The 25,872-nt window shown below is 37.9% G+C and overlaps 4 protein-coding genes across 6 annotated transcripts; 1 reads left to right on the plus strand and 3 right to left on the minus strand.

Annotated features, from left to right (window-relative positions):
* LOC119067540 (very-long-chain 3-oxoacyl-CoA reductase-like) lies at positions 1-1,596 on the minus strand. The gene is made up of 4 exons (XM_037170597.1): positions 1,015-1,596; positions 914-960; positions 337-841; positions 1-279 (listed from the first exon to the last, which is right to left on the minus strand). Exons 1-4 carry the CDS (start codon positions 1,160-1,162, stop codon positions 29-31), a joined length of 951 nt encoding a protein of 316 aa, XP_037026492.1. The 5' UTR covers positions 1,163-1,596; the 3' UTR covers positions 1-28.
* Positions 1,597-8,644: 7,048 nt separating this feature from the next.
* Positions 8,645-25,618, minus strand: LOC119067514 (chaoptin). Of its 2 annotated transcripts, none has more exons than XM_037170531.1 (20): positions 25,317-25,618; positions 24,881-25,260; positions 24,382-24,824; positions 24,185-24,319; positions 23,898-24,117; positions 23,623-23,841; positions 23,467-23,553; positions 21,130-21,264; positions 13,800-13,874; positions 13,573-13,672; positions 13,332-13,462; positions 13,223-13,264; positions 13,093-13,164; positions 11,350-11,492; positions 11,022-11,163; positions 10,480-10,953; positions 10,113-10,427; positions 9,813-10,051; positions 9,559-9,739; positions 8,645-9,023 (listed from the first exon to the last, which is right to left on the minus strand). In XM_037170531.1, the coding sequence occupies exons 1-20, from the start codon at positions 25,564-25,566 to the stop codon at positions 8,919-8,921; spliced, it is 3,888 nt and encodes a 1,295-aa protein (XP_037026426.1). In that variant the 5' UTR covers positions 25,567-25,618; the 3' UTR covers positions 8,645-8,918. The 2 variants fall into 2 exon arrangements, with proteins under 2 accessions (XP_037026426.1, XP_037026425.1); XM_037170530.1 differs by having other exon boundaries at positions 13,332-13,483.
* LOC119067539 (probable rRNA-processing protein EBP2 homolog) lies at positions 14,529-15,795 on the plus strand. The gene is made up of 3 exons (XM_037170596.1): positions 14,529-14,700; positions 14,776-14,859; positions 14,931-15,795. Exons 1-3 carry the CDS (start codon positions 14,641-14,643, stop codon positions 15,738-15,740), a joined length of 954 nt encoding a protein of 317 aa, XP_037026491.1. The 5' UTR covers positions 14,529-14,640; the 3' UTR covers positions 15,741-15,795.
* LOC119067515 lies at positions 15,783-19,685 on the minus strand. 2 transcript variants are annotated; one of them, XM_037170533.1, is made up of 5 exons: positions 19,456-19,661; positions 19,122-19,283; positions 18,900-19,014; positions 16,524-18,824; positions 15,783-16,176 (listed from the first exon to the last, which is right to left on the minus strand). In XM_037170533.1, exons 1-5 carry the CDS (start codon positions 19,576-19,578, stop codon positions 15,929-15,931), a joined length of 2,949 nt encoding a protein of 982 aa, XP_037026428.1. In that variant the 5' UTR covers positions 19,579-19,661; the 3' UTR covers positions 15,783-15,928. The 2 variants fall into 2 exon arrangements, with proteins under 2 accessions (XP_037026428.1, XP_037026427.1); XM_037170532.1 differs by having other exon boundaries at positions 15,783-18,824; positions 19,456-19,685.
* Positions 25,619-25,872: the final 254 nt, after the last annotated feature.

The raw sequence follows: 25,872 nt of genomic DNA on the forward strand, positions 1-25,872 counted from the left end.
AGTTTTAAAATTACATTTTTTTTAAATCCTATTTGGCTGGTGTATAAGTTCCGTTTTTAATTGACTCATCACGTTGTGCAAGCATCATATTCTTGAAAAGCCGTTCAGCATATGATGGAGCGAGAAAGGATACCAATCGGATTGACAACGTTAAAAAAGAATGTGCTAGAAAGCCTGATGTGTTACTAGCATAGCCGACATAGGAGAGAGCTGATTTCACATAATCCTCAGGGCTAGGTGTTATAATTTTTGCTCCGACCATTTTGTTCATATTTGTTGCTATAGAGAGCGGATGATCTTAAATTAATACTTCAATGATTGTGTTACAACACTTACAGACACCTCCAGTTATCAATGATTGCACATCGATTCCCTGGTCACCATACTCGGCACCCAGATCATCTGAGAATTTGGTGACAAAAGCTTTCGACGCCGCATATATTGTATGGCTGGGACTGGGTAGCACAGAAGCAATCGATGAAATGTTGATAATTAGACCGCGTTTGCGTTGAACCATCTGCGGTAAAATCAGACTACACATCATCGGAACGGAAATGATGTTGCAGTTGACAATTTCCTGAATCACTTTGTCACGATTCGGAATGTTTAGGAAAAGATCGGGCGATGAGGGATAAATCATGCCGACATTATTGACCAAAATGCCGATTTCTTTTCCGATAATTTGTTGCTTGATTTGATCATAAATTTCGATGCCAGATGTGAAGTTCACGGCAATGATGTCAGTTCGGACGTTGAATGTTTCTTCAATGTCTTTAGCAACATCTTTTAATTTGCTAGCTGTACGCGACACAAGAATGATATTCAATCCCCGTTTCGCCAGCTGCATAAAATTAATTGGAATTTTAATTTTTTCTTTGTTTAAATTTAAATTTAAATTTTTTCTCCGCTCTACCTGTCTCGCATATTCCTTGCCAATGCCATCAGTTGCTCCGGTAATCACTGCGAATGTATATTATGGTTGAACAATTTTTGAATTGGAATTCATTAACTTACAAGCCCAATCCCCATACCGACGAAGGTTGCGGGGTTCTAGGAAATTCGGACCAATAACATTCTGGTAAATCCACCGAAACACTCCAAACACAAGTTGTATACCAACAACAAATACAGCGGTCGTTTGGAAATAGTCGTAGAGAGACATTTCAATTTGTTTTTTAGTTTTTTGTTACGAATATGTACTGTATATACTGAACCGGCACCACTGGGATTTAGAATCGATATGCAAACAGATTACGAAAAAAATTCCTACCATTCAGTCGATCACATAATTTTATCTAATGTTTCGTCACTCTTATTTTTTAGTGCATAGTCATCAACTGTTTCATACCGAATAACAACAACGTATAGCATAAACACCGTACTAATCGAAGAACAAGTTTATTGTGACAAAATAAAGTATGGGCGTGTGTGTGATGTATCAATCATGTTTTGCATTGCATGCTCAAAATCTGTTTTCCAACCAAACCAAGAAACAAAACGAAAAACAATGCTGATAATAGCTCTCACGAAGCTTTTTCTCTAGCTTCTTTAGCTCTTACCGTACCGTACGTACAACTTGTCGCACACACTCTAAACGGAAATTTTGTACATAATTTCAATCAACCGCAAAGTCATGCTTATACGCGATAAAAAAATCTACTAAACTGTCCCACACATTGGTATAATATTAGATTTATATAAAAATGAATAACAATCCAACATGACCAATGGTTCATGGTTTACCATCGTGTTTCAGATGAATATTAAATTACAAATTGGTAGAGGTATACTGGTAAAAGAAACTAGAAATCTCGTATAGTTATGAGGTCTGTAATTGTGGTGTGTTCTTATTAATTATTCGACATTCAATAAGAATTAGATTTTTTCATGCTTCGGGGCCGAAAATGAGGGCGATTTTTCGAATTTTCTCGGGTTTCCGGCCCTCTGCATGAAAACTCACATGTGCACCTGTTTGGGACGGTTGATTTAAGGCACTTTCGCTTGTAGACCTCACTTCGTTCGGCCTACAATCCGCGAAATTGCCTTAAATCAATCGTCCAAAACAGGTACACAAATGACTATTAATCGCTCAATCAAATGCTTCACTGAGTTCTATTTGTCCTAGTTTATCAATTTATTTTTCTGATCAAGGTAAAGAGTTTTCACCCGTGAGGGAAAATCCTCATTACGTCACTAGCAAAGTAAAGAAAATGAAACTCATCTGAGCTTTTCTTGTATGCGGAGAAAATGTATGGGCTATGGGTATGTGTATGTCATTAATTACTCCGCACGGCAATAGTATTTTTCACAGCGCAGGCGAGAAAATAGTAATTTTCTTTCTTCGGCAAAACTCGGATGCCGTCGTTGTAAAAACAAACAAGCCCTCAACAACATCCTAGAAATGCAATTTTCAAATTTCCTTCCTTCTTGAACAAATAACTATTACATTACTAGGCATGTAATAGTATTTTGCATAACAAGGGGCGAAAGTAAAAAAATTCAAACGTGTGAATCGTCTGGAGTCGCTTAAAGCTGATTTCGCTAGCCATTAGAGGAAATTTACCCTAAAAATATGTGGAAATCAGCATTAAGTGACTCCAGATACACGTAATTAATGTAAGAATTGCTGCAAATAACTTGTACCACTTATTTATGAAGAATGCATAACAATTCCACTCATTCTAAAGGAACGGACACTTGAAGATAGATGATAAATTGAAAATTTCGTCGTAGAGTGACCTTACTGCAAACAAAATGTCGTAACAGATACTTGTTGTGAGGCTGGTGTGGCGAGTGTGGTATCGTTGTAAAGCTTAATCTGCAGGCTGATCAGGCATTATTGTCTTGTTGCAGACAGGGTCAACCTGTGTATTGCAGATGAGTCCTAGTTTCGCCGAGTATGTTGAAAATAAAAATTTTCAAACATTGTACAATTCTGACAAATTTTGTAAAATCGATTCTCGGCGTTTAATAGAGCATGGAATCCTCTACCAATATCGCCATTCAAAGAGTTTCAAACTTTCTTCGTCTTGGACATATCATCATTCAAAGATGTTGAATTTTCGACTTTATCTGGCTGTAGCTACGTGGTCAAGTTGTCGAGGGCATTTCAAAACGAATTAGCTTAGAATTAATCCCTCTATCCGTTGCGATAACAATCTGTATTCAAATTGCCTCGTCGGTCCCGCACGGCCATGAGTGCCGGTTCAAGTGACTTCGGCTTCGACTTCGGCCTAGGGATCAACAAATTTCACAAAAAAACCCCACTTTTTAACTTTTTACCACGAATTATGTAATTTTACTTTCTGAGGACGTCCGCGAAGTCGTGCTCGCCGCATGTTGCATTTGAAGGTACAATTAATTGGAATAACTTCGATTGTTGTAGAAAATTTTTATTTGTACATCGCAGAAAAATATAATTAACATTTGTGTGTTCAAATACAGATTAGGGCGAAATGCTAGGCTATTCATCAATACATTCATCAATATTACAATATTATGTCAACTTGCTTATGTACAACAATTTTTAATTTTATTAGAACACAATGTAATTTTCATCAAGTGATTTCTCTGCACTATTTGTTAATTGTCTTTGTTCCAATCGTTTCCAATTTCTTGAAGATATCTTTGAAGCTGAATTTTTGTTTTAGAGTTTCGGTGCACTCTTCTCCTTGTTCAGGTGTGATTGTCTTCTTAGTTGGGTTATCGCAACTCCTTTTGAAGCAATAGGTTTCCATTGGCATTGTAATTTGATTACACCGACCACAATCATGACACCGGCTTTCGTATTCCGGATTACTGGCTGCTAAAATAATTGGAGAATGTGGCTTTTCCCGGCATTCAAATTCCATCAGAGCTCTAGGACGAGGTCGTGATCTGTGGTGTGTGAAGACTGGATACGATGATGTTCTGATCCCGAACCAATGTTCCATATTATTTTCGATTATCACAGTCACGACATCAAATTGAATTCTGTTGAATATGAAGGCGTCATAAATCGTCGATTGAAGTTTCCATTCGTAGACTGTAAGGTCTTTTGTGTTCTGGCTATCATACGGTGCAAGTTTACCAAGTGCTTGAGTTAATATACGGTACTGCCACATTTCAAGCTCAATGAAAGATTTATCTTCGTTTACATGGTCGTAACGTTCCATAAGACCATCAATCCACATATCATCCTTCACATATTTTGATTGTTTTTTCAAAAATTCGTATTGTTCTGTTGCACTTTTGAGAAGTTTTTCTATTTTTGGCATATTCACTTGGTAGGAGTTAGTCATTTTTGGTCCACTGCACATTCGCTCGTCGTCGACGTAATGCAAATAACAAATTTGAAGCGTAGACTTTGCATCTTCAGCCATAATTCCATTCACAACTTTATCGAGACAATCCATTATTTTGAAGAAGTTCGTAACAAACACGGAAAATCAAAAAGTGAAACTCAAGTTTTCTTCGGCGTAAACGTTGGCACAAAAATTTAGCACTCAGAGCAAACGGTCTGTACTGTTCAAACTTTGAAACGGTAATGAGTTTCGAAAAAATGCAATGAAAGAAATAGATTCGGTTTCGGTGGTAAATTAATATTTTGCCTCTTTCTTCTAAGGGTGAAAAATGTGGAAGGGGTAAAATGCAAGAAAGTTTGCAACGTAAAAGTATGAATAGAGGTAGCGGACATAAAGATGGTGATGGTGAATAGGGATATTAGGAAACGATTACCGATTCTTGCTTTCCTATTCGGTCTGAGCAGCTTGAGTCAAACCGCTACCTGTCCTAATTATTTTGTTGAAATAATTTCCCAAATTAAGGTAAGAATCAGGAGCACGTGTGATGTTGAAAGACGGAACGTTTTAATATCGGCATCTCCCTTGTAATGAAACCGATAGTACGAAGCATTATAAAAAGCCGAACACACTTACTTTAGGTTGGATTTCGCCGCCTAATTATTTTATTCGAGGAACCGACACCCAGGTTCTTGCTGACCAGGTGGAACAAATTTAAAATTAGATCGAAACATGGTCCTAACATCGAGAATTTTAAAATAGACAAAATCGTTCTCAATTGATTTGCATTTTTTGTTTTAAGGACCCAACAACTAGCGTACAAACCAGTTTCGTTTATTCTATAGGTAAATGAATGGTTGTTGTCAGAAGTCTTTGATAAATTTAAATAAGGGCGATTCAATTTTTGTGTTTCTAGATTCTAATTTCAATTGATTGAATCATAGCATAGTTAACTGTCGTATGTAAGCCCGACGTCAAAATGCCTGAAAATACTTTTAAAAATTGCATCACTCTTTAGTGTGAGCGTACCAATCCTCGGACAAGAATGAGCCCTCGGACACCTATTGTTCTTTCATTTTTTTATGAATGAAAGAACAATAGGTGTCTAAGGACTCATTCTTGTCCGAGGATTGGTACGCTCACCCTAGGCAACATTATCAAGTTTGTTGTTTTTCATTAAATTTTTTTCTCTGAAAATTTTTCAAATACGAAAATGACTATGCCTGTCATCTTATCTCTCTTTTCTTTCCATATTTATGAAGATTCTGTCAAGAAAAAAACTTTTCTAGAATCGTCTTCATGAAAATTGTAAAATGTACTGAATACTCTTTTTTTGAAACAACTGAGCAATAAATGATGGCAATAAAATGGAACTGTTAATACCACTTTTGTAAAGTAGAACACTAATTGCTTTATAATTACTTACTAGGTAAAAACAAATGTCGAAGGGTTGCTGTGAAGAAAATTAGTAGATACCATCGATGTATATTCTATTCACATCATTTATTTCAAACCATACTTACATATTCGCTACGTCATTCGCTCTCTCGCATTGTGACATCTGGAATTGATCATTCGGATAATTTTTGTTACATTTTTCATTGATGTCTCGAAAATGGTTTGTGTTTTTTAAAGGTGAATTGGACTGTCCAGGTTCGAGATACTCAAGGGGTAGTTCGGAAATCAGAAGAACAATTACTCAGAATAAACATATCTTTCAAAAAAAAAAAAAAAAAATGGTAATCCATCAGATAGCCACAAAAAAGCGGCATCGGGGAATCTGGCACACGGTGCCAAAAGAACGCACTGTTAAACTACGTAAAAGGTGAACTCGCACACGCAAGTTCATTGCTGCAAATGCTTTTTAGCCATGTCACCGACTTAATATATTATAAAATTTTGGTATCGAAAAATCGCGTGCGAGTTCACCTTTTACATAGTTGAAAAATGCGTTGTTTTAGCACCGTGTGCGAAATTTCCCCACGCCAAAAAAGCATCATCGCACATGAAATGTAAGCCTCTGTGGACTTTATAGACTTTATAAATAAAACGAAGCATGTTCTAGGCAAATCGTAGAGCACATTTTTACTCAGAATTACATTCTGCATCACCAAAAATATTATAAAAAATTGATGAGAATGATCAATTGGAACCTTCTTAGTCAGGAAACAATAAATTTGTGAATTTTTTTTTTTGAAAAATAAACCTATTTTAGGAAGACCATCCTTCGACAACATATGGAAAAAACGCAATTTTATAGTTTTAAAATTGAAATGAAAATACACAAAACTCACATCAAATTTAACGTATAGCAATGGCGATAAGCCTTTGTTGTTGTTTCTATGTGTTAGTAAATGAAAGTTCTAAACTGTTACAGAAAACTGACAGTCTCCTGACAGCCTTTTTGATGAATATTCAATAGAAAGTAGTTCAGAATGTTAAAATGATTTGTAAAAATATTTTAATTATCGTAAAACAAATTCTATAAACGCAGAATTGCTCTATTTTGTATAAAGAATATAATTAAATTATAAAAATATTGTGTGTTTCCTGACTAATTTTAGTAAAGTGGATGGCATCTGGCGTTGAGTCCTTAGAGGTGTAAGTAGGAGGAATTATTACAGATAAAACACGAACGCCCAGGTTACAGGTTTCATGAAATTTTATTTTACTCAATTCAATATAAATATAATAAATTAAAAAATTGCAGCAGTTTGTAATTACCCTTAATGTTCGATGTTGCTAAAAATAGTTAAATTCGATAAAACAATTTGGTAAAACTGTGTTCTATTAAAATGGCATGTTTCTTGTTTATTTGCGCCAGTTCACAATAACTTTTTTTTTAAGTTCTCTCGAAAATCATTTCCACCTTTTTATACTTGTCTTGTTTCAGAGCGTTCAATAAATTCCTTTTTGTCATAAATCAGGGCATCTTGAAGGACTTCAAATTCAAATCTTCAAAACAATCTTTCAAAAAAGAAATCTGATACAAAATTCAATTGTTAGTTTAATATCCTTTCGCTAAAGAATATCTTACCCTAAACCGTTATGAAAGGACAGCTCTATAGAAGACGTAGATCTTTGATAACTCAATAATAGCTATACTATTTATGCGACCGAGTGATAAATGCTTTTTTATGCAGTAGATTGTCACTCGAGAACGCAGACCGAGTGTGCTAATAATGCAAATCGTGTGCCTCAAAAGCATTTATCACCGAGTTGCATACAACTTTTTTTCTTGAAAGTTTTTGTTTTCGACACTTGAAAAACTGCTTTCTAAGAAGTTTACTCAGCAACCTACATATAGGAGGAAATATTGTGACAGGACCGTGGCTGCATAGGGGCTAAATTGAGCTGAGTCCGTCTTCGAAACTTTAGTCTGATAAAATTTTAAGTCAACCCAATCTATTACTTATCAATCATTAAACTTTCAAGCAAAACAATTCAAGCCTATATCCTTCTCGGGAGAGATCCAAAAGACTACAACATTTTGCAAGACAAAATTTTTCCCAATTCGAATCATGTTCTTATAACTCAAGGCACGGATTTCTGTCTCTAGAGTCTAGAAGACTAGTGATTCAAAATGCTAGAGTATTTTAAGCTCTTAAGCACTGGTAGGAAAGACCTGCGAGCACTAAATTTATGAAAATTCCCTAATTTTTGAATTTTAATTTATCTCTAAAATAATAAGATCGAAGTGCTTCCGTGGTTTTCATGACCTTTTTGATTGTTTAATTCGGATAAGAATTAAGAGAAACTAGAATTCAGGAATTTTCCAGAATTTTTGGTAATCAGTTTCCTTAAAATAGGCTCTGACCGAAGGCTACCAGCCAATAGGCTTAAGAATTTGTTACTCTCTCAGGGTTACAACTCTTGAGGAGTTATTATACCCTAGCTACGGTCCTGAACTGTGCATTCAAAAGCTACTTTTTCGAGCTGTTATTTAATTTAATCTGCTAAGGGGCTGTACCTAAATTACGCAACACCAAACCTTACAAATGCTAATCCAAAACTGTTTGAAATCATCTGGGTGTACGAGCTTTCGAATAAACATTTTTAAGGTTTTGTGTTACGTAATTTAGGTACAGCCGGGCTGTAACAGTCCCGAAAGCATTGTAAAAAACGGATGTCATTAGTGAATCTTCCGTTTCTCATACTACGTACCCTATACCTGCACATGAGGCAGAGGCTTGAGGCAGTACGCATGATACGGCGCTCTGAAATAAGTCTATTATGTACTATGATGATTATCGAATGTCATTTATATCATTTAAAAAGAGCGGCGAACAGACGATTTTACCAACGAAAAAAATAATCAAATTTTCAAAGTTTTGTATAAATAGAGTAAACATTAGGTCAATTATAAGCAGTTTTAAGTTTTAATAAAAGGTAAATTATTAAATGCTAAAGCGTAATTTATAATTGAAATTTTAAAGCTACACGAGATAATAAATTAATTAAAATTTAAACGGCAGGGTCATTTCATTTTTACGATTCAATTGATCGTTTTTGTCTATAACATCGCGGAAACACTATAAGAAAAACACAAACTTTTTCTCTCTTCTAAGCTCGTTGGTTATACAATTGATCCAAATATTTGTAAAAATTGTTGTAGGTGACGAATAGATAGCGAAGGAGTCAGAACCACAGTAACATAACGACAGAAATGATTACCGTGGAAACAGCAATTTTAACATTCTTTGAAGCTCCATTCCAACCGCATTCGATTTCTGACTTAAGTACCTGTGTGAGAAAGAAGTCTTGTTAAAAAACCTAAAAAAAAACAGAAATATGAGAATTTATGCGCATCCCCTATTTACCCCACATATAATGCACTAAAAACGAGCTTCTTCGTTTCACCACTCCATTGAAATCTCTATTGGCTGAAACGATCAAGCTCACTCTCTTCGCTTTCATAATCAATGGAAAGAGAAGACCTTTAAGTTGGCAAACAAAAACCTGCATCACGGTCTGTCCAAGGTTCTTAAAACATTTTTCTGAATGTCATAAGACTCGCCTCATTCGGAAAAACGTGGAAAAATACCTCTGTTAATGCCCTGAGCTTCTAAAGAACCTAGCGAAATTTCTTGGTAACTTCAATACTCAGTACAGCTCTGTCTTATGTCCACCCGAGACATAACTCGTGTACATAACTGTACTAATAGATTCTGAATTTTTCTTTGTTGCACAGGGTTCCAGAGCATCATATATCACCCCACTTTATCCTATCTTTCTTCAAGTGACCATTCAAATCGAATGCGCAGTGCACATACATTACCTCTAACAATTGCTGATTGTTTTTATTCGCACAGTCGACCTCTCGCAAATCATCGTCAATTGAATTGCACTCCTCCTTTTTCGTCCAGGACGATCGTGATGACGGGCCAAAGATCGAATCTGACCATGACTGTGCCGAGCAAAAGTATTGCCGCTTCTTTCGTTGCCAGTATTCGATCCAACTATATCGTAAGCAACATTTAAACGAATTATTTTAAATAAATGAAAAATTGACATTCAAAATGGGATACTAACCCGACACCACAGTCACAACTCAAAGATGTGCTTGCTACCTTCAGATCAGTTAAAAAGACCGCATCGGGTAAGTTCGGTAAATTTCCGGTATTCGGATTCGGTATTTTGCTCAGTTTATCATTGTTGTGTTGCAAATCGATTGAAATATTTTCAGCTTGGCCCAGGTGACGGAAGAAATTCGGGATACTCGTCAACGATGTGTTTCGAATGGTCACATGTAATGATATTGACTCAATTCCCTAGATAGAAATTCGATTTTTAGAGAAAAAGGAGAACTTTTAAGTGTCCGAAACACAATACTTTGAAGATTGTTTCAGCTATGTTGGTGAACGTTTTTCCGCTAATGGTTACAGATCGCAGTTTCAGTGGAAAATTGCCCAACATTTCTTTTCGCAGATCCGTCGAAGACGGTCCTTTGGGCTCGGTTCGACCAATATTCGCAATAGCATCAAATGAGGTCTCATGCTGTGAACGTGCAGGACCCGGAGATTCGATCCATAATTCCCGTAAATTGTCGTTGTCTTCCAGCAACGCTGGTATGTTGAATGTCGGTATACTCAAACATGGGGAAATTTTCAGAGATCGCAGCGAATCAAGAGGCTTCAAAGCACCCAGCTACAGAACGACAGTTGAAGGATGACGAAAATATTTTTACACAAATACCAACCTCAAATGAATTAAGATGCAACTGGGACACATCTAGATGTTCAAGCGTTTCCGACAAACCGACAAAGCTTTCGTTTGTGAGCATTGTTATTGAGTTACCAGCCAAAGACAATGACCGCAAATTCTTCAACAGTTGCATTAGCACCGGCACGTTTGTCAAGTCATTGTCTGATAGGTCTAACACCCTCAACGAGGACATGTTGTGAGCTAATTCTTGAGAGACAGTCGGCAGCTCATTTTCAGCAACTCGTAAAACTCGAAGCAATGGCAGTGGCAAGTCCGGTATTTCTGTCAGTGATACATTGTTGAGGCCCAATTTAATTAGGCTACCTTGAAGTCCGACGAATGCTTTATCCATCACTTTGAGTTCACTATTGTTCGACAAATCCAGATCGGCCAAACGAGGCAATGAAGCGAATGCGGCATCATCAATTCTAAGAAGTTGGTTGTTGGAGAGATCTAAACTGGACATGGCCTGCAAGAAAGTATTAAGTTCGTGAAACACAACAAAGAACCGTGACAAAGTGGGGGTTATTCTGATACCCTAAATTTGTTCGACAAGTCCAACGTATGAATGCTTGAAATGGAATTATGCGATAGATCCAGTTTGCAAATACTTAGTGCAGCCAAATTTGAAAATGACACGGCCGGTATCTTCATAAGTAAATTATGCGAGAGATCCAATCTATGAATAAAAAAAGCTGAAGGGCAGAACAAAACACATATGATGAAATCACTGGTGGAAGAAGTGGGAGATGACTGTGGTTGGATATTTTGGAATGTGTGGAATTTTATTGTGAAAGTGGAATTTGTGGAAGGGATATTTCACCAGTGCTATCCACCTCAGTGTAAACGTTTTCTATTCACTTACGATTCCAATCCATCACCGGCGAATATATTTTCCGGAAGAAATCTTAGAAAGTTGTACGATACATCTACGACCCGTATACCGACTACGTTTTGAAATAGCTTTTGTGGCAGTTCACGCAACAGATTATGTGATACATCTAACAACTAATGGATAATATCAATTAATAATTTCAATCAATTCATTTCAGTGGCTCAAGCTACTTATGGCCACATTTCAAATCGACCACAATTTCATTCAGTATTCATTTCACTCGTAGAAACACCTGGGAAACCTCAACGCATACATAAATATAATACCTAAAATAACCTACATACCCGACTATAAACGTTATACATTTTCATCGTATTTGTGTCTCAATCGCCTTCAGTTTGTTGTACAGTAAAGATAAAATTTGGATATTAAGGGCTCTTTTAACGTTGGACAGTTACAAAGGAGAGTTAACGAAAAATATTCGAAGCATCCTGATGAGCAGAAAACTATATTGCGGACTGTAAGGGTAAAAAGGTCTACAAAAAGGTACATTGACAGCAAATATAGAAGGAATATAACTAATGAGAACTCTGACTTTGGCCATTTTTTCTGTTTGTGTAACAGATTCGTTATTCTTAATGATGTGGTTGCCTTCTATGAAAGGTTAAATAAAATTTTATAAAACCGAATGACGTTATTCACAATGAGAATTTAATTAATCAGCCATAAAACATTAATTAGTACATATGTGATATGTGATGCATATACGGCCAATTCCACTGAAAGTAGCGTGACACACATTTGATCGTTTTTATGTAAACACTCCAGTTTCAGTATAAACGAGATTGAAATCTTATTTGAAGTGATGTGATGCCCTCTAAGTTTACAGGCACGTTTAGTTAAACACACATAATTTTTATATATGCGGTGTGATTTTCTTCACTCAATAGGCCATGTAGTGGTTCACCACTGGAAGAAAATAGGAAATTCCAATTTGACCAATTCGAGGCACTCGCTACGCTCTGATGGTCGCAAAACTCGCACCTATGGGATTTCCTATTTTCTTCACTCGATAAATAAATAACTATTTTAACATAATGACAAGGTAAAGCGCTAGTAGCGCGTTACAGAATGTAAATTTTATTTTTGTTAACATCCTTCATGTCTGGCAATCTAATCTAATTGTATTTCAAAATAAAATTGTCAGAAGTTCCATGGAATTGCCCATGTGTAAAGTTCAATATTGGTATTGTGCGGCTTAGCTCGTTGAGATGTTAATTAATTTCAATTAAAAAAAAATGTGAAATGACAAAGTTTTTACAGTCGTTTTATGTTTTATCCCAATTAGACGAGATATTCTAAGGCGTAGAAATAATCAGCATTTATAGAAATCATTCCTTCGAGCTCTCAATCGCTAGTGCTACCCGCTCCAAATTTCTATTGCTGAACCTTTGCGTTATCTTTGAACCTAATTCAATCATCATCAAAATGTTGCATATACAACGTTTTATGCAATTTCGTCGCAAAACGAGTGACACGATGTGTATTATTGTCGCACTAGGCTTACGGCCTCGAGTGACAATCTGGCATACCAATCATATACAGCGTTCTTCACAAAAAAGCCAACAAAAGTTTTACTTTTCTTTACTGAGTCGAGATAATGACTATTACAACCCTAGGGTAGCAATGGATCTTTTGCTTTGTAGTTCGTGTGTAAAATTGTGTCCTGAATAATATCAATTAAACTCTAATATATTAAGAAGTTTCACTTACTTGCAGGCTTTTTGTTGCTCGGAAGCAATTATAATCAATTTCGTCGATCAGATTGTGGGATAGGTCCAGTATCTACAACATATTTTTTTGATAAATTTTTAAAACACTGATCGATTAAGCTAAAGTTTACTTGTAAATGCGGCATATTTCCAAAGATGTCTCGAGTGGCGTTCTTGCATTAACGATACAATTAAGCTCAATTTTTTAATACATCAAAAATAATCTTTTCGATCGCTTACCATCAACGAATTATGGCCCAAATTCAAATGGGTCAATGAAATTTCGGCAGGCCTGAAGAAACCGGGATAGATTTTCGAAATGTTGTTATGGGACAAATCCAGTACTTTAACATTTGAGTGAGATATGGATCCTGCATGACATGAATTAGAATCTAGTAAATGCGGAAATTGGATATGATCGGGTGTGCGTAAGGAAAGTAAGTAGTGCATTAGTGTTTCAAACATTGTTTCTTTAGATTACCATGCTCTCCTCTACTTAAACCATAACCGGTGTTATTATCGGCCAGTTCAACAATTGTATTGTGGCTCATGTTAACTCGAAGCGATGATAGTGTTCCTACCTAAAGTGAGAGCTTAGTATTTTTGGCTTAATCGCACAGAGAAGTGCTGTCAGAGGGCGTTGCTACAACAGTGTGAAGGCAACACCCTCTGTTATCAGTACACTCAATGTGTATATATTAGGTATACCTGGTCGAAATAGTCGAAATCGAAATTTGTCAATTTGTTATAGGCCAGGTCCAAAACTTCCAGTTCAGGTAAATTCTGAAAATAGACATGAAGCATGAAAGGTTAAATGACTTCCGATTATTTATTGTCTTATGCATCATTTAATTAATAAGTAAAGTGTAAACGCCGAAAAAATTTTTCTTTCAAACTTCAAGTTACTTCTGTTCTTTTTCCGATAAAAATACGTAGGAAACCGATACTTTATTTCTTCTTTGTTTTAATCGTAGAAGTGACCTCGAATGAACCATATACAACCCGGGACAAATTTGTCAAGCCGGATTTCAAAAATACGATTCGGGTTCGCTACGGACTATTCGGGCTCGGGGGCCAGTTTAAACCGGAATTCAAAAATAAGATTCGGGCGGGCTTCGGATTATTCGGACTTTTCAAAACCTCGGCCCGCACAGCTCTAATTTCCCCGAACAAAATAGTGACATTAATTCACTTAATAAAACAGAAAATATATAATTAGAAGATCGTAGTGCCATGTTTGCCATGTTAAATCGAAAATTGTTTTCATTTTTCTTTGTTATCCATAACAGCTACCTGCAGAAATTTTTCGAAAAAAAACGAACTCATTGAAAGTACGCTGTCCTACTTGCATTTTTGTGGTTTCAACTGTTTCAACTCTCTGACAATGCTCAATCCACTTTCATACTTACTTCGTTGACAGCTGTCATTTGCCTTTGCATGTTTTCTTGTAAAAACGTGCTCCATATGTCATTAGACAAAACACGCATGTACATTGCTAAGAACGTTTCGCGTTAATTCAATTATACGAAAAACTAATTTAACAATCAGAATGCCTGATTTCGATATGAAAAGCAGTGACTCTGAGGATAACATGGAGTCGGATGATGAGGTAATAAATTTTGCCGGTGCAGAGATGGTCTTATGATCGACGTTTAAATTTATTTATTTTTTGTTTACACACCAGCTCCGTGAAGCGTTTGCAAGAGGCGATTTAAAGCCCGGACTGAACGTTGAAACCGTCAAAGAAAAGGCGAAGATCAACAACATTGTGAGTACAATTTACATTTTACTGTCAGCGCAATTGACTGACTGCTTATTTCATCAATTTACACCATTCAGGCTCGAATTCAACAAAAGCTGGGTCTAATCGAACAAAAACTTCCGTGGATCGAACGTCTCGATATGACAAATGAATTGGCTCCCGTTGCTCCGGAAATAGCTGTACAATTTGCCAAACACGAACAGAAACGAGCCAACTTATTCGCTGGCAATAAGAAAATCAAAGCATTCACACCCGAAGAGGATCCGGTGCTGAATGATTTCAAGCGAGAAATGTTGTTCCATCGTCAGGCACAAACGGCCGTTGTTGAGGGTATAAAACGTTTACATGAATTGGGCATCAAAACAAAACGACCCGATGATTACTTCGCCGAGATGACAAAGTCTGACGAACACATGCAGAAGGTGCGTTCGAATCTGATGGCCAAACAGGAGGGACAAGCGAAATCGGAGCGAATTAAACAGATTCGTGAACAGAGGAAAATGGGTAAGCTCGTACAGCGACAGGCTAGAGTGCAACGAGACACAGAGAAGCGTGAAATGTTGGACAAACTGAAGAAGTTCCGAAAGGGAAAATTGCAAAATTTGGACTTTTTGGATGACACCAAAAGCGGTCAGAGTAAACGTGACGGGAAGAAGGCCAGCAAAGACAAACGTAACGCCAGAGATAGTCGATTCGGATTTGGTGGGAAAAAGCGCGGATTGAAAAGGAATACGAAACAATCCAGCATGGAAGGTAACGACTACAAAGGCAAATTTCAGAATTCGAAAAATGGACCGAAAGGAGCCGGAAGAGGTGGGAAAAAAGGATCGGCACCACGAGCTGGCAAAAGCAAACGTGTAAAATCAAAGTCGAGAGGCCGAAAGTAGAGGTACGGCTCCAACATTAACTGCAAAATGAATAAACGAAAATTTGTTACTTGAATTTGAAAATCTTTAATTTTCAACGAGCACTCTGTAGCTTAAATCTAAACGCCTGTCTTCGGTCTACTTTCTCGTTCACTTACAGAAGCTACTAGTTCAAATACAGCTACACTCAACTGTAATATTTCGAATAGTCAACTTGTTCCGGAACATACTGATATCCTTCCTGAGTGTGTTGCGATGGCTGGGACACGACCAACACCGGATTGTAATATTGAGTATTTTGTACGTGCTGTACGGATGCTATTTGAAATTGAGGTTGAATTGGTTGCAATTGCGGCACTTGTAATTGCAATGGGGCTGCCAATTGATACTGTGGAATGGTGCTCACCAGCGGCTGTATGGTCGTTGGTGTGTAAAAAGTGTTCACGGATATTGGTTGGGCATTAACATAATTTGGCTCTTGGAGTTCGTGCAGTTTTTTCACTTGTAGACGCGGAACACCGCTGCCGCTATCCGGCTGCATTTCCGATTTGATAAAATTGGACAGCGATGCGGTGGGTTCGGCAACTGTTTCGGTTTGGAAGAGTTCACTGTATTCGGGAAAGTCACTGCTGCTCTGAAAATCGGATGACCGGCACTGGGAATCGAAATTCGTTTCGGTTTTGATTTTCATCGAGCCGCCAAAATTTTCGGTCACCGTGAACGGAGTGGGTTTGGAATATGTTCGATGTTGCAATGGTTGATTGGCGAATTGCGATGGTCGTTGAGGGTCAGCAGGCTTAATTGCCCGCTGCTGAGAAACTGGTTGTGCCATACGGAATTGTCGATTCGGCGCTCCTATTGCGTGGTTGGGCTGGATACGATTTACAACATTGGGAAATTGTCGCTGCTGGATGTTGTTGAAATTCATTTGGATCGGTCGTTGTGGTTGGCTGACCAGTTGCCGCAGATTGATTGGTTTGATGGGATCTTTTTCACTTTTGTGCAGCCGCATGTGAATATCGTTTTTGTGGAGTCTCATGTGAGAGTTACGACTCTGCATATTCGGAAATGAACATGAGCATATGTGACACTTAACCCGACCGATCGGCGGTTTCATTTTGATGACGCTAAAGGAACGACCAGGCGCCGTAGATGCAACTGCCGAGGCAGGAGCTCCTTTAATAGCTTGTTCTTGAAATTTGGCCCGATTCATTCGTTGAGAGGCATGCGTTGCGAGTAACATCGAATCGCTAGCCATTGGTGCCATTGGTGTTGCCGGTGCCGATGAACTGTTTGGCATTTTGAATTTAATTCCATGCACTTCGGGAAAGTGATCACGAATCAGTTTAGGATTTTGATGGAATGACTGGCCACAAATAGAACAGTAGAAAATGCATTTTCCCGTTACCCAGTGCTGTAAAATGCTCTGACTGTTCGGATACAGACGCCAACAATTCAAGCAGCGGAAGCATTTATTGTTTCCCATCGGAACCATACGGCCACGACGAAAGCTAGGCGATAATACTAGTGGTGACCCGATCTTATGAGTTTCGACTTTCAAATGGACTAGCTGATGGACAGCCAATTGTTTAATGTCGCTAAACTGTTTCCGACAATACTGACATGTTGTCGAAGGTCCTTTCGACAGTTGACCCTGATCGGTCTTGCTGCATGCAGCGCTTTTCAATTGAATACTCACAGCCGAACTAATGTTGAACACTATTTCGGGATTTGATTTGAATGTCTTTTTGATGTCTGTCAACGAAACGTTGATTTGATTGTCCGCTTTAACTGCAGTCGATTTCGGTTTTGATATCGGTGTGATGGATATTTCAGACAGTCGTACATCTGGGCCAACACTCTCGACTTTTTGCACAGTTTCGGTGGATGTGCTGCTTTCCCTCGGTGGCAATTTTTCCTTCCTCGAAAGACAAATTTCACCTAGATTTCCCAGCGACACATCCAGTTTAGTTTTCTTAACAATCGTATCACTGTCATCATAATCCATTGAGAAGTTATTCTTTCCAAGATCAACCGTTTTCGCCTTCTGTTTCGACGACTCAATTGTGGACGCAATAAATAGTTGCTCTTTAGCCTGTTGATTCAACAACATTTCTTCGTACATGAGTGCCTCGTCGACCAACGCTTCCGAGTAATTGATGCGAGATGTTTGCCGTTTCTTCTTGCTTTCGTTACCCGGAACATCATATTCGTCGAGTCGTTTTCGATTTTTCGATGAAGGCCTATCAGAGTCCTCGGATTGTGAATCGTTCGATTTGGTTGTCACCGAATCGGACCGAACGACTTCATTCGACACATCACATTCTTTAAGCACTTCCTGAGGATTCAATATGACTATTTTACCCTTTCTTCCCGACAATGCCCGATCAGCTTTGTCATCGATCACATCCTCCGTATCAGTTGGTCGTTGCTCGTCTTTTATCTCTTTCGTTAACTCGAATTCATTTGGCACATCAACCGAGCGATCACTGGCGGATTGTGGTACTTTTCTCGTGTTCTCCAAACTTTTATCTTTACTTGCAGATCGTTTTACCTTTACTACTGTCGCATCTACTGGTTCCTCCTTACTACTATCATGTTCAAATTGTCGTCTCGAGCGACGGAGTCTATTGTTTTCGTTTATCACCGGTGCAACCTGAGGACCAGGCTTTTTCCAATGAACAAATTCCTTATCTAAGCAACCACCGGCCTCGTCGGTGTTGGGCGGCAATTTACTTTTCGGTTTCGGTCCAGGTTTCTTACGCAATGGCGGCGGTGTGTCGCTACATTGAGGCTCGTTGGAAATTTGAGTATTTGCAGTTGACTCCGTGCTCGTCAACTTCTCCACATTCGTATCCGTTACCGGCGTCGAATTCGTCGTACGATCCGTTTGTGCCGTAGCGATTTTTCGTCGCTTGCCACGCCGTATGTAGTCGCGTAATGGATTTCGTCGTTTTTTCTTCTTCACACGACGACTCATCTCGAATCGACTCGCGTCCAGTGAATCTTCGTCGATTTTCGATTGATCCTCATCGGTGGATATCGGTGGCAATTCGTAGTCCAATACGGTATTTAAGTAGCTCCGACCGTTGACATTAAAGTTGTCTATGCAAATTTGTTGAAGTGTTTTGACATTGAAAACATGTTTGTCCAATAGAAGTGATTTTAGGATTGGTTTACCTGTCGATGGACTGAGGGACGTTTTTATCACAGCGGCTAGAATGTTGTGCTTTTGTTGTATTGGATAGTCCGGCAGTAAAGTTGTGATCGCTTTACGAATTTTCTGACTTTCCGCCTGAAAAAATGGATAAAAATTCATATCTTACGTCGCAGGCACTTCTAGCTATGAGCAAAAGTATTTGAATTCACAGCTCAAATACTTTTGCTCAAAATTTGACATACTTCCACTGCTTCATAGACATTTTTGATTGGATTTTGACCACTTGTCTCTGACAACCATTTTTTCTCCAATTTTTCGTATGTTGTTATTCGATCATAGTAGTTGACAACAACACTTTCACAACCATTGCAGAGATGCTGTGGCAATTCATCGCCTTTGAATATCTAAAAACAATTCAACAATTCAATAGGTGACACAAACAACACCACTTCCGACGGTACGGTTTCTTGATTTTCTTTTGCTAATAAGGTAACAATGACCGCCCCGAATCCACATAATCGATAATAAAAACACACTTTTATAATCTCTCCATTACGTACAAGAGAATTTACTTACGACTAAAGAAAATGTTGTCCGTAATTTGATCAGCAAGTCGTCACTTTCGTCGAAAATGTTTTTGTTATCAATGCTATCGCAAGCACATAAACGACACAATTTCGTTTCTCCTGATTCGGTCATGTTTTTACTTATTTTTTGGGCATAATACAACCGGCTATTAAAATATTGCAAAATATATCGCCAATAGAAAAATTACGAATGACATTTGGCTGTAGTCATGATGAGCTTCATTGATATGAAGCCGTGCAACACTCCGATGTGTCACATTTTGTAAGAAAAGTGTTCTATACCACTTCAAGGTGTTGTATAGGTAAATCGATTTTACAATTTCGTTCGAAAAAACGTTTTCAGAACAATTTTCGGTTAAAAATAGTTATTTGGTAACCAAGGAGAGAAAATAGGAAATTCCACCTAGAGCGAATGTTTGAGAAAAGCGAGGGCCGCAAAAACTATTTTTCGCAACCCAGAGCCGAATAGTTATTTTCTACCCTCCGGCCTTCCGCTGAAACTTCGGAAGCCTTTGTTATGAAAAAGATTGCCTTTAACTTGGGAAGAAAAATTGGAAATTGTATTTTGTCGGGTGAATTGTTGCTCTCGGTACGCTGTGGCTACAAGCAACATCCTAGAAATGCAATTTCCAACTTTTCTTCTCTCGTTGAAGAAATAACTATTTAATTGAGTGTTAGATTTATCATTTCTTACAACATTGTAACATATAATTTGGGTGGTCACCGGGATCACCACTGTAATTATACATACCTCCGACAATATCTTTGTTTTTACAGTCACCATTTTTTGTACAGAGATAATTTTGACAGTTAGCTTTGTACCACGGTAAACTTTACAAACCAACAAATCTTTCAAGTAAATCTGACAAATTTGACAGAAAAATGATTTTTCATACCTAGGACCCGAAAAGTGCGACTTCGTCGCACTTTTTCTCCGTCCAATATGAAAAATACTATTCGGTTAGGGTATTCGATTCCAGACCTCGCCTTCGGCTCTGTCTGGAAACTTCTCACACGCTAAAAAGACTTTTAGTCCTACAATTGCTAAAATTTTCTCATATGCATAATGAGCACCAGCTGAATATCACTAGCTGGTGTACAAACAAAAACACTTTGTATTGTATACAATTCAAAGACAACCTACACACAGTGCATTTCTACGTTAACGTCATCTACGCGCACATAACACGTATGAATGAAGTAAACACATTGTTAAGAATGTGTTTTGATTGTTTATCATACGATAAGTGTGTGTTAGCAGATCCAGCTGGTGATATTCAGCTGGTGCTCATTCTGCATATGAAAAATATTTACAGGCTGTAGGTACGAAATGTACTATTTCAGTCTCACCACAAATTCATCATTCATTATGTTGAACTACTACTTGTCGTATACAAGCGCTTCCCCCAAAATACGGCTGTGGTGGCGACACTTTGTATACCAACAGAGAGATGTCGCCACTGTGTTTGAATCGAAATTTATATTAAAAAATAGTTCCTCCGATGAGGATTTAACCTAATCATGTATAATCGTAGAATGATCTGCACATCATTCGTTTTTATCTTACATTAAAAAAAACCAGGTCGTACGCATAGTTGGCATTCAAATGGATGCAATGCAAACCTTAAAATATGCTAAAACCGTGCATGAGAAATGTACATACCTGAAATGCCTCATCAGCAATTGTGTTCAATTTGTTCCCTCTCAAATTTAGATGTCGAAGTTGATCCAAATTCATGAATGCTCGCCGTTCTAAATGTTCGATTCGATTATCGTCGAGTTCCAATTGTTGCAAATTCTGATAACAAAAGCGGAAAATGTGAGAAAATGTTAAATAAAATGTGAAAAATTCAAGGAAAACCGAGTGTTGGCAAAATGTTTTATTGATTATACAAAAAAGCTTCCAAGCTTTCAAAATTAAGATGCGAGTCCGAAGAGGTGTTTATGGGTTTACTGTTTTGTCATGCATAATGTATTTTTATGGTGGTTATGGGTGTCCTTACTTCGTATTATTGGAATCTTAATGGTTTTTTTTCGTTTTTTAAATTATTCCGGTGGTGTTATTCATCTAGGAATTTATAAACCATGTCGGATTGTCGATGCTATATAGCGTCATTTTAATAGCAATCAAACGGCGGTAATATTCGAGCTTTAAAATAACAAGCTTCAGCTGAGAAAATTTTCTCCAATTTTTGTGTAACCTCTGGAGAATGATACAAATAAATAAAAGAAAATTGTTGAGGAAATTGCTCAATTTCCTAGCTAAAGTAGAACTTCCGTATTTATTATTGTTCCGTATTAGTTTATGTATTACAAAGTCTCGGAGTTTTAACACTTTCCTGGGACAATTTTTTATCGATTTTAGTATATTATATACTAATGGACATGGAAGACGTTCAAAATTATCGATAATATCAACCGAAAGAAATTATCGGTACTATCGATTCGAAATTTACTGAAATTTTGATATGTTGATATAATTTTCATGTTTCAAACACTACTTTCGACACCCTCAGCATGTAAAGTCCATTACATAACTTGGGATAAAAATGAAAAGTCTCGTCACACGAAAACTCTAATTTTCATCTTTTTATAGTCATGTTTACATAACGTCCGGGTTTGGAATTTTTTTTGTCGAAGGCGAGGGCGAGGTGGCTATAATCCCTCGTGGCAAAATCACAATCTGAGTTAAACCAATTCGTTAAAATAAATATTTGGACATAGGTGCGGTGCATATCATGTGTCGATGCAAAGATAAACCCAAACTCCCTGTCCGAGCTGGTGCATAGTGTTAGTCTTACCACCCAGAGACATACAATACTATTTCGATTACTATGAAGAAATCACGATCCCGTAGTGTATTTTCGCCTCTAGTGGGCTATCGCTACAGATCTACCGAATCAACGCACTTCATCAAGTTTCAGTACCCCATTTAGAGTACCACTTTTGCTTGAAGTGCGTTGACCTAATACAAATAGTATGTTACATACCAAGGATCAAAAAGGTGTGTTTTAGACCCAGGCTTCGCGTCGCTCCATCCCTGGACGTTTTCACCATCGTGGTCTAAAACACACCTTTTTGATCCGTGGTTTGTATACTATTTTTCTTCCTGGAGTACCAAAGTCACATTCCGAACAAAACATAACAACAAAACTGAACAACATACCGGTGCAAAAGCATTCCATATTAATGCCGAAAGTAATCCGTATGAATGCCTAAAGAATGCCGTGTGCATGTATTCTCACAAATGTCGAAAAATAAGCAATCTGTAGGAATGCCGAAAGACATCCGAATGAATGCCGAAAGCAGTCCGTATGAATGCTGAAAGCAATCCCCATGAATGCATTGTCACAAAACACTAAAAACATTACATTCGCGTACATACAACAACTTGACACATTTGGGAAAGAATAAAGATAGGATCGAAAATGACATAAGCGGGAATGAAAATTGAGAGAAAATAGTAGGGGAGAATGTTGCTCTTTCGGTACTAAATTTGGTGAGTGAATGTGACGGTTTTGGTACTACAGGAAGAAAAAGATTTCATTTCACACTTAGCTTGGAAGAAAAAGTCGGAAATAAAGAAAAATTCACAGAACCTCGACGTAAACATGGGAACTCAAAAGTGATAGATAAGGTTGTTGTTTTGGGTCTTTATCTGGTGATAGAATGTGACGATTTTGCTTCGCCTGAATATAAATGGCTGTTCACATTGATGAAATTCAGCGATTTGATGTTTTTTCGTTGTTTTGAAGAGAGCTTATTGAGTCGAGGCACAGCACTGCTCCTAGCATGAATACTGAATTGACAAGTGTCAAATTTGGAGGCTTCAGTGATAAGAGCTACTGCTTAGGATTGTTTACATTATATGCTTTAACTCATACAACGAAAACAAGTCATCTATCCTTACAACGGAAACGCAAAGCCTCCAAATAGTTTCTATATTCATGCTAGGAGCAGTGCTGTGGTCAAAGTTTTTCTATGTGTATTGAGTATTCACCTCTAAATCCACGAAGGTATGCTGAAGAATTTGCCGCAAATGGTTGAAGCTCAGCGATATTGTTTGCAATTTGGAATGGATGTCACCCTGGAAAGGTTGATTTACAATTTGATATTGTTTCCACTGCATCCGTCGACAATTGCAGATCTCCCTTACCTGAAACGTTCCCTTCAAAACCTGTTCGATTCGATTGTCCTGAAGTTCTAAATGCCTTAAATTCTTCATGAAGTGAAACGACGTGTCAGTCATCGTTTTTAGCTGATTGTTACTAAGATCTAATTCTTGCAAAGAGGTCAAATGTCGCATTGCGTCCGCCGGTAGCGCTGCACCAGTCAATCCATGCGATATTTTTAAAGAGAGTAGGGAATGTCCAATCTATTGATTGTTCCGGTCATAACATTTACATTTCCAACAAATTTATTTTGACCAACCTCATTAAATGCATCCGGTTCGATTTGGCTCAATCGGCTTTCGCTAAGATCTAATCGTTTCAGTCCTCTCACATGCATGAACGCATGGGATTTTATTGTTTGCAATGGTCCGCGCGTTATTTTCAAATCTTCCAATTCCAGTCCGAATTCCAAAAAGTCGTCGGGCGATAAGTGTTTGGTTGAAAGCTTAGTCAGAGACAGTGATCTCAGATTTCGCATTCTTAATATCAACAGGAGGGACTCTTTTGAATTCGATGATTTTCAAAAATTAAGTGGTTTGAACCTACCTTCTCAACTCCTGAAGACTGGTGACAGGATTCTGTTCACCACTCATGTCCAATTTCAGTAAGGTATATTGGAATCCATTGAATGCGTCCGCAGGATTCAATGCTTTAAGTCGATTATCCTTCAAGTTGAGGACTCTACAACACAACGATAAAAAAAAGATTAGCATCCAGCGTACATGTTGTTCCGCCGGACTAACCGAAAAACATCGAAATTATCGAACAAATTTTCGGGCAATGAGCTGATGTTATTTGCCGAAATATCCAATATTTGCAATGAATTACCCAAACCTTCGAACGCTAATGGTGAAATATATTGCAACGAACAGTGTCTGATGTACAGTTCAGTGATTCTGGCTGGCCGAAATGCTTCTTCGCCCAAACTCGTTATCGGATTACCGTCAAGATATGTCTGATTGATTATATCGAATCGTTGAAACGATCCGGTGTATAAGTTTTCGATTAAATTGTACTCCAAGTGCAGCGCGTCGAGCGTTAATTTGACAACGGCTCTGGGCTCCGGTGCTTCTTCTGGTAGAATTTCTTCGATTAGATTGTGCGAAAGGTCGAGATTGCGAAGTTGCTTCAGTGAAGCAATTGCAATGTACGGAATTCCTCTTAAGATGTTGTCAGAAAGGAAGAGCTAAATTTTGTAATTTAGAACTGATTTCATTGCAACCCATGATTCAAAGTGTTTACCTTGGATAGCTTAGGCATTCCATCTCTAAAAATGTTTGCATCGATCCATTCAAGATTGTTTCCACTGAGATCGATAGTGTCGAGTAGAGGCAATGAGGAGAAACTGTCCGGGGGCAAAGTGTTTATGGAATTTTTCGCCAATATTAAGATGAGCAGAGAATTTTCCAAGCCACGGAACGAGTCCGGCTCAATGCAGGAAATTTGATTGCCACTGAGGTCCAGATGAGTCAATTTCTGCAAGTAACGAATAGCCCTCGACGGTATTTCAATCAGTTCGTTGTGTTGTAACATCAGTTCCCACAGAGTTCTATCCAAACCGTGAAACGCATCATCCGGAATTTCGGTTAAGAGATTGTGAGATATTTCAAGTTTGTATAATCCTGCGATGAGACAAAACATTTGATTGCTTGCTATACTTTTCTCTTATCGATTATACCGGTTGATTGCAAGAAATACGATTCTAGACTCCTCAATCCCGTGTTTTCCATGTGTAACATGAAGGCTTTCGAATTGTTTATTGTCTTCGGTATAGCGGGAAACGGTACATGTCTGCACTGAACAATTCCCAAATCTGGTTCGGGCTTAGAACACGTGCATAGCGGATTGAACGTACACGGTGGATACTTAAATGTTTCGATTTCTCGACCTCGAACTGTAGATGCTCGACTCAGGCTAGCCAATATCATCAGAATGAAGGTAACCACCAATAACGAATAGCCGCACTTCAAAATCGTTTCAACTCCCTGCAAATGGAAGTCGGATCGATTATAACCATTATAACGTAGACTTGTAATTAAATTTAGTTGTACAAATATCAAAGAATCAACAGACGACGATGACCTACATGCCTTACTTTTAAGTAACATAAAATTGTAATTTGCTAATCCAATTGTAATTCTTTGAGACTATAACCGATTTACATTTTNAAACTGTGTGCTTGTAAGTTGTTGTAAATTTGTTTGCTGTTGTGATGCGGCAGGGCCTCTACTCTT

Source organism: Bradysia coprophila (genome assembly GCF_014529535.1).
Source record: "Bradysia coprophila strain Holo2 chromosome X unlocalized genomic scaffold, BU_Bcop_v1 contig_12, whole genome shotgun sequence".
Classification (NCBI taxonomy): domain Eukaryota; kingdom Metazoa; phylum Arthropoda; class Insecta; order Diptera; family Sciaridae; genus Bradysia; species Bradysia coprophila.

Excerpts from the sequence above, each read along its gene's own strand:
- LOC119067540 (XM_037170597.1), bottom strand. The coding sequence starts at position 1,162 with ATGTCTCTCTACGACTATTTCCAAACGACCGCTGTATTTGTTGTTGGT. Across the intron at positions 961-1,014 it reads TCGGTATGGGGATTGGGCTT|TGATTACCGGAGCAACTGAT; the intron begins GTAAGTTAATGA and ends ATACATTCGCAG. Across the intron at positions 842-913 it reads GCAAGGAATATGCGAGACAG|CTGGCGAAACGGGGATTGAA; the intron begins GTAGAGCGGAGA and ends AATTTTATGCAG.
- LOC119067539 (XM_037170596.1), top strand. The coding sequence starts at position 14,641 with ATGCCTGATTTCGATATGAAAAGCAGTGACTCTGAGGATAACATGGAG. Across the intron at positions 14,701-14,775 it reads ACATGGAGTCGGATGATGAG|CTCCGTGAAGCGTTTGCAAG; the intron begins GTAATAAATTTT and ends TTTACACACCAG. Across the intron at positions 14,860-14,930 it reads AGGCGAAGATCAACAACATT|GCTCGAATTCAACAAAAGCT; the intron begins GTGAGTACAATT and ends TACACCATTCAG.
- LOC119067515 (XM_037170532.1), bottom strand. The coding sequence starts at position 19,578 with ATGACCGAATCAGGAGAAACGAAATTGTGTCGTTTATGTGCTTGCGAT. Across the intron at positions 19,284-19,455 it reads GGACAACATTTTCTTTAGTC|ATATTCAAAGGCGATGAATT; the intron begins GTAAGTAAATTC and ends AATTGTTTTTAG. Across the intron at positions 18,825-18,899 it reads GTCCCTCAGTCCATCGACAG|ACAACTTTAATGTCAACGGT; the intron begins GTAAACCAATCC and ends AAATTTGCATAG.
- LOC119067514 (XM_037170530.1), bottom strand. The coding sequence starts at position 25,566 with ATGATATTGGCTAGCCTGAGTCGAGCATCTACAGTTCGAGGTCGAGAA. Across the intron at positions 24,825-24,880 it reads GAATGCCTAAGCTATCCAAG|CTCTTCCTTTCTGACAACAT; the intron begins GTAAACACTTTG and ends TACAAAATTTAG. Across the intron at positions 23,554-23,622 it reads TTTTGAAGGGAACGTTTCAG|GGTGACATCCATTCCAAATT; the intron begins GTAAGGGAGATC and ends CAACCTTTCCAG.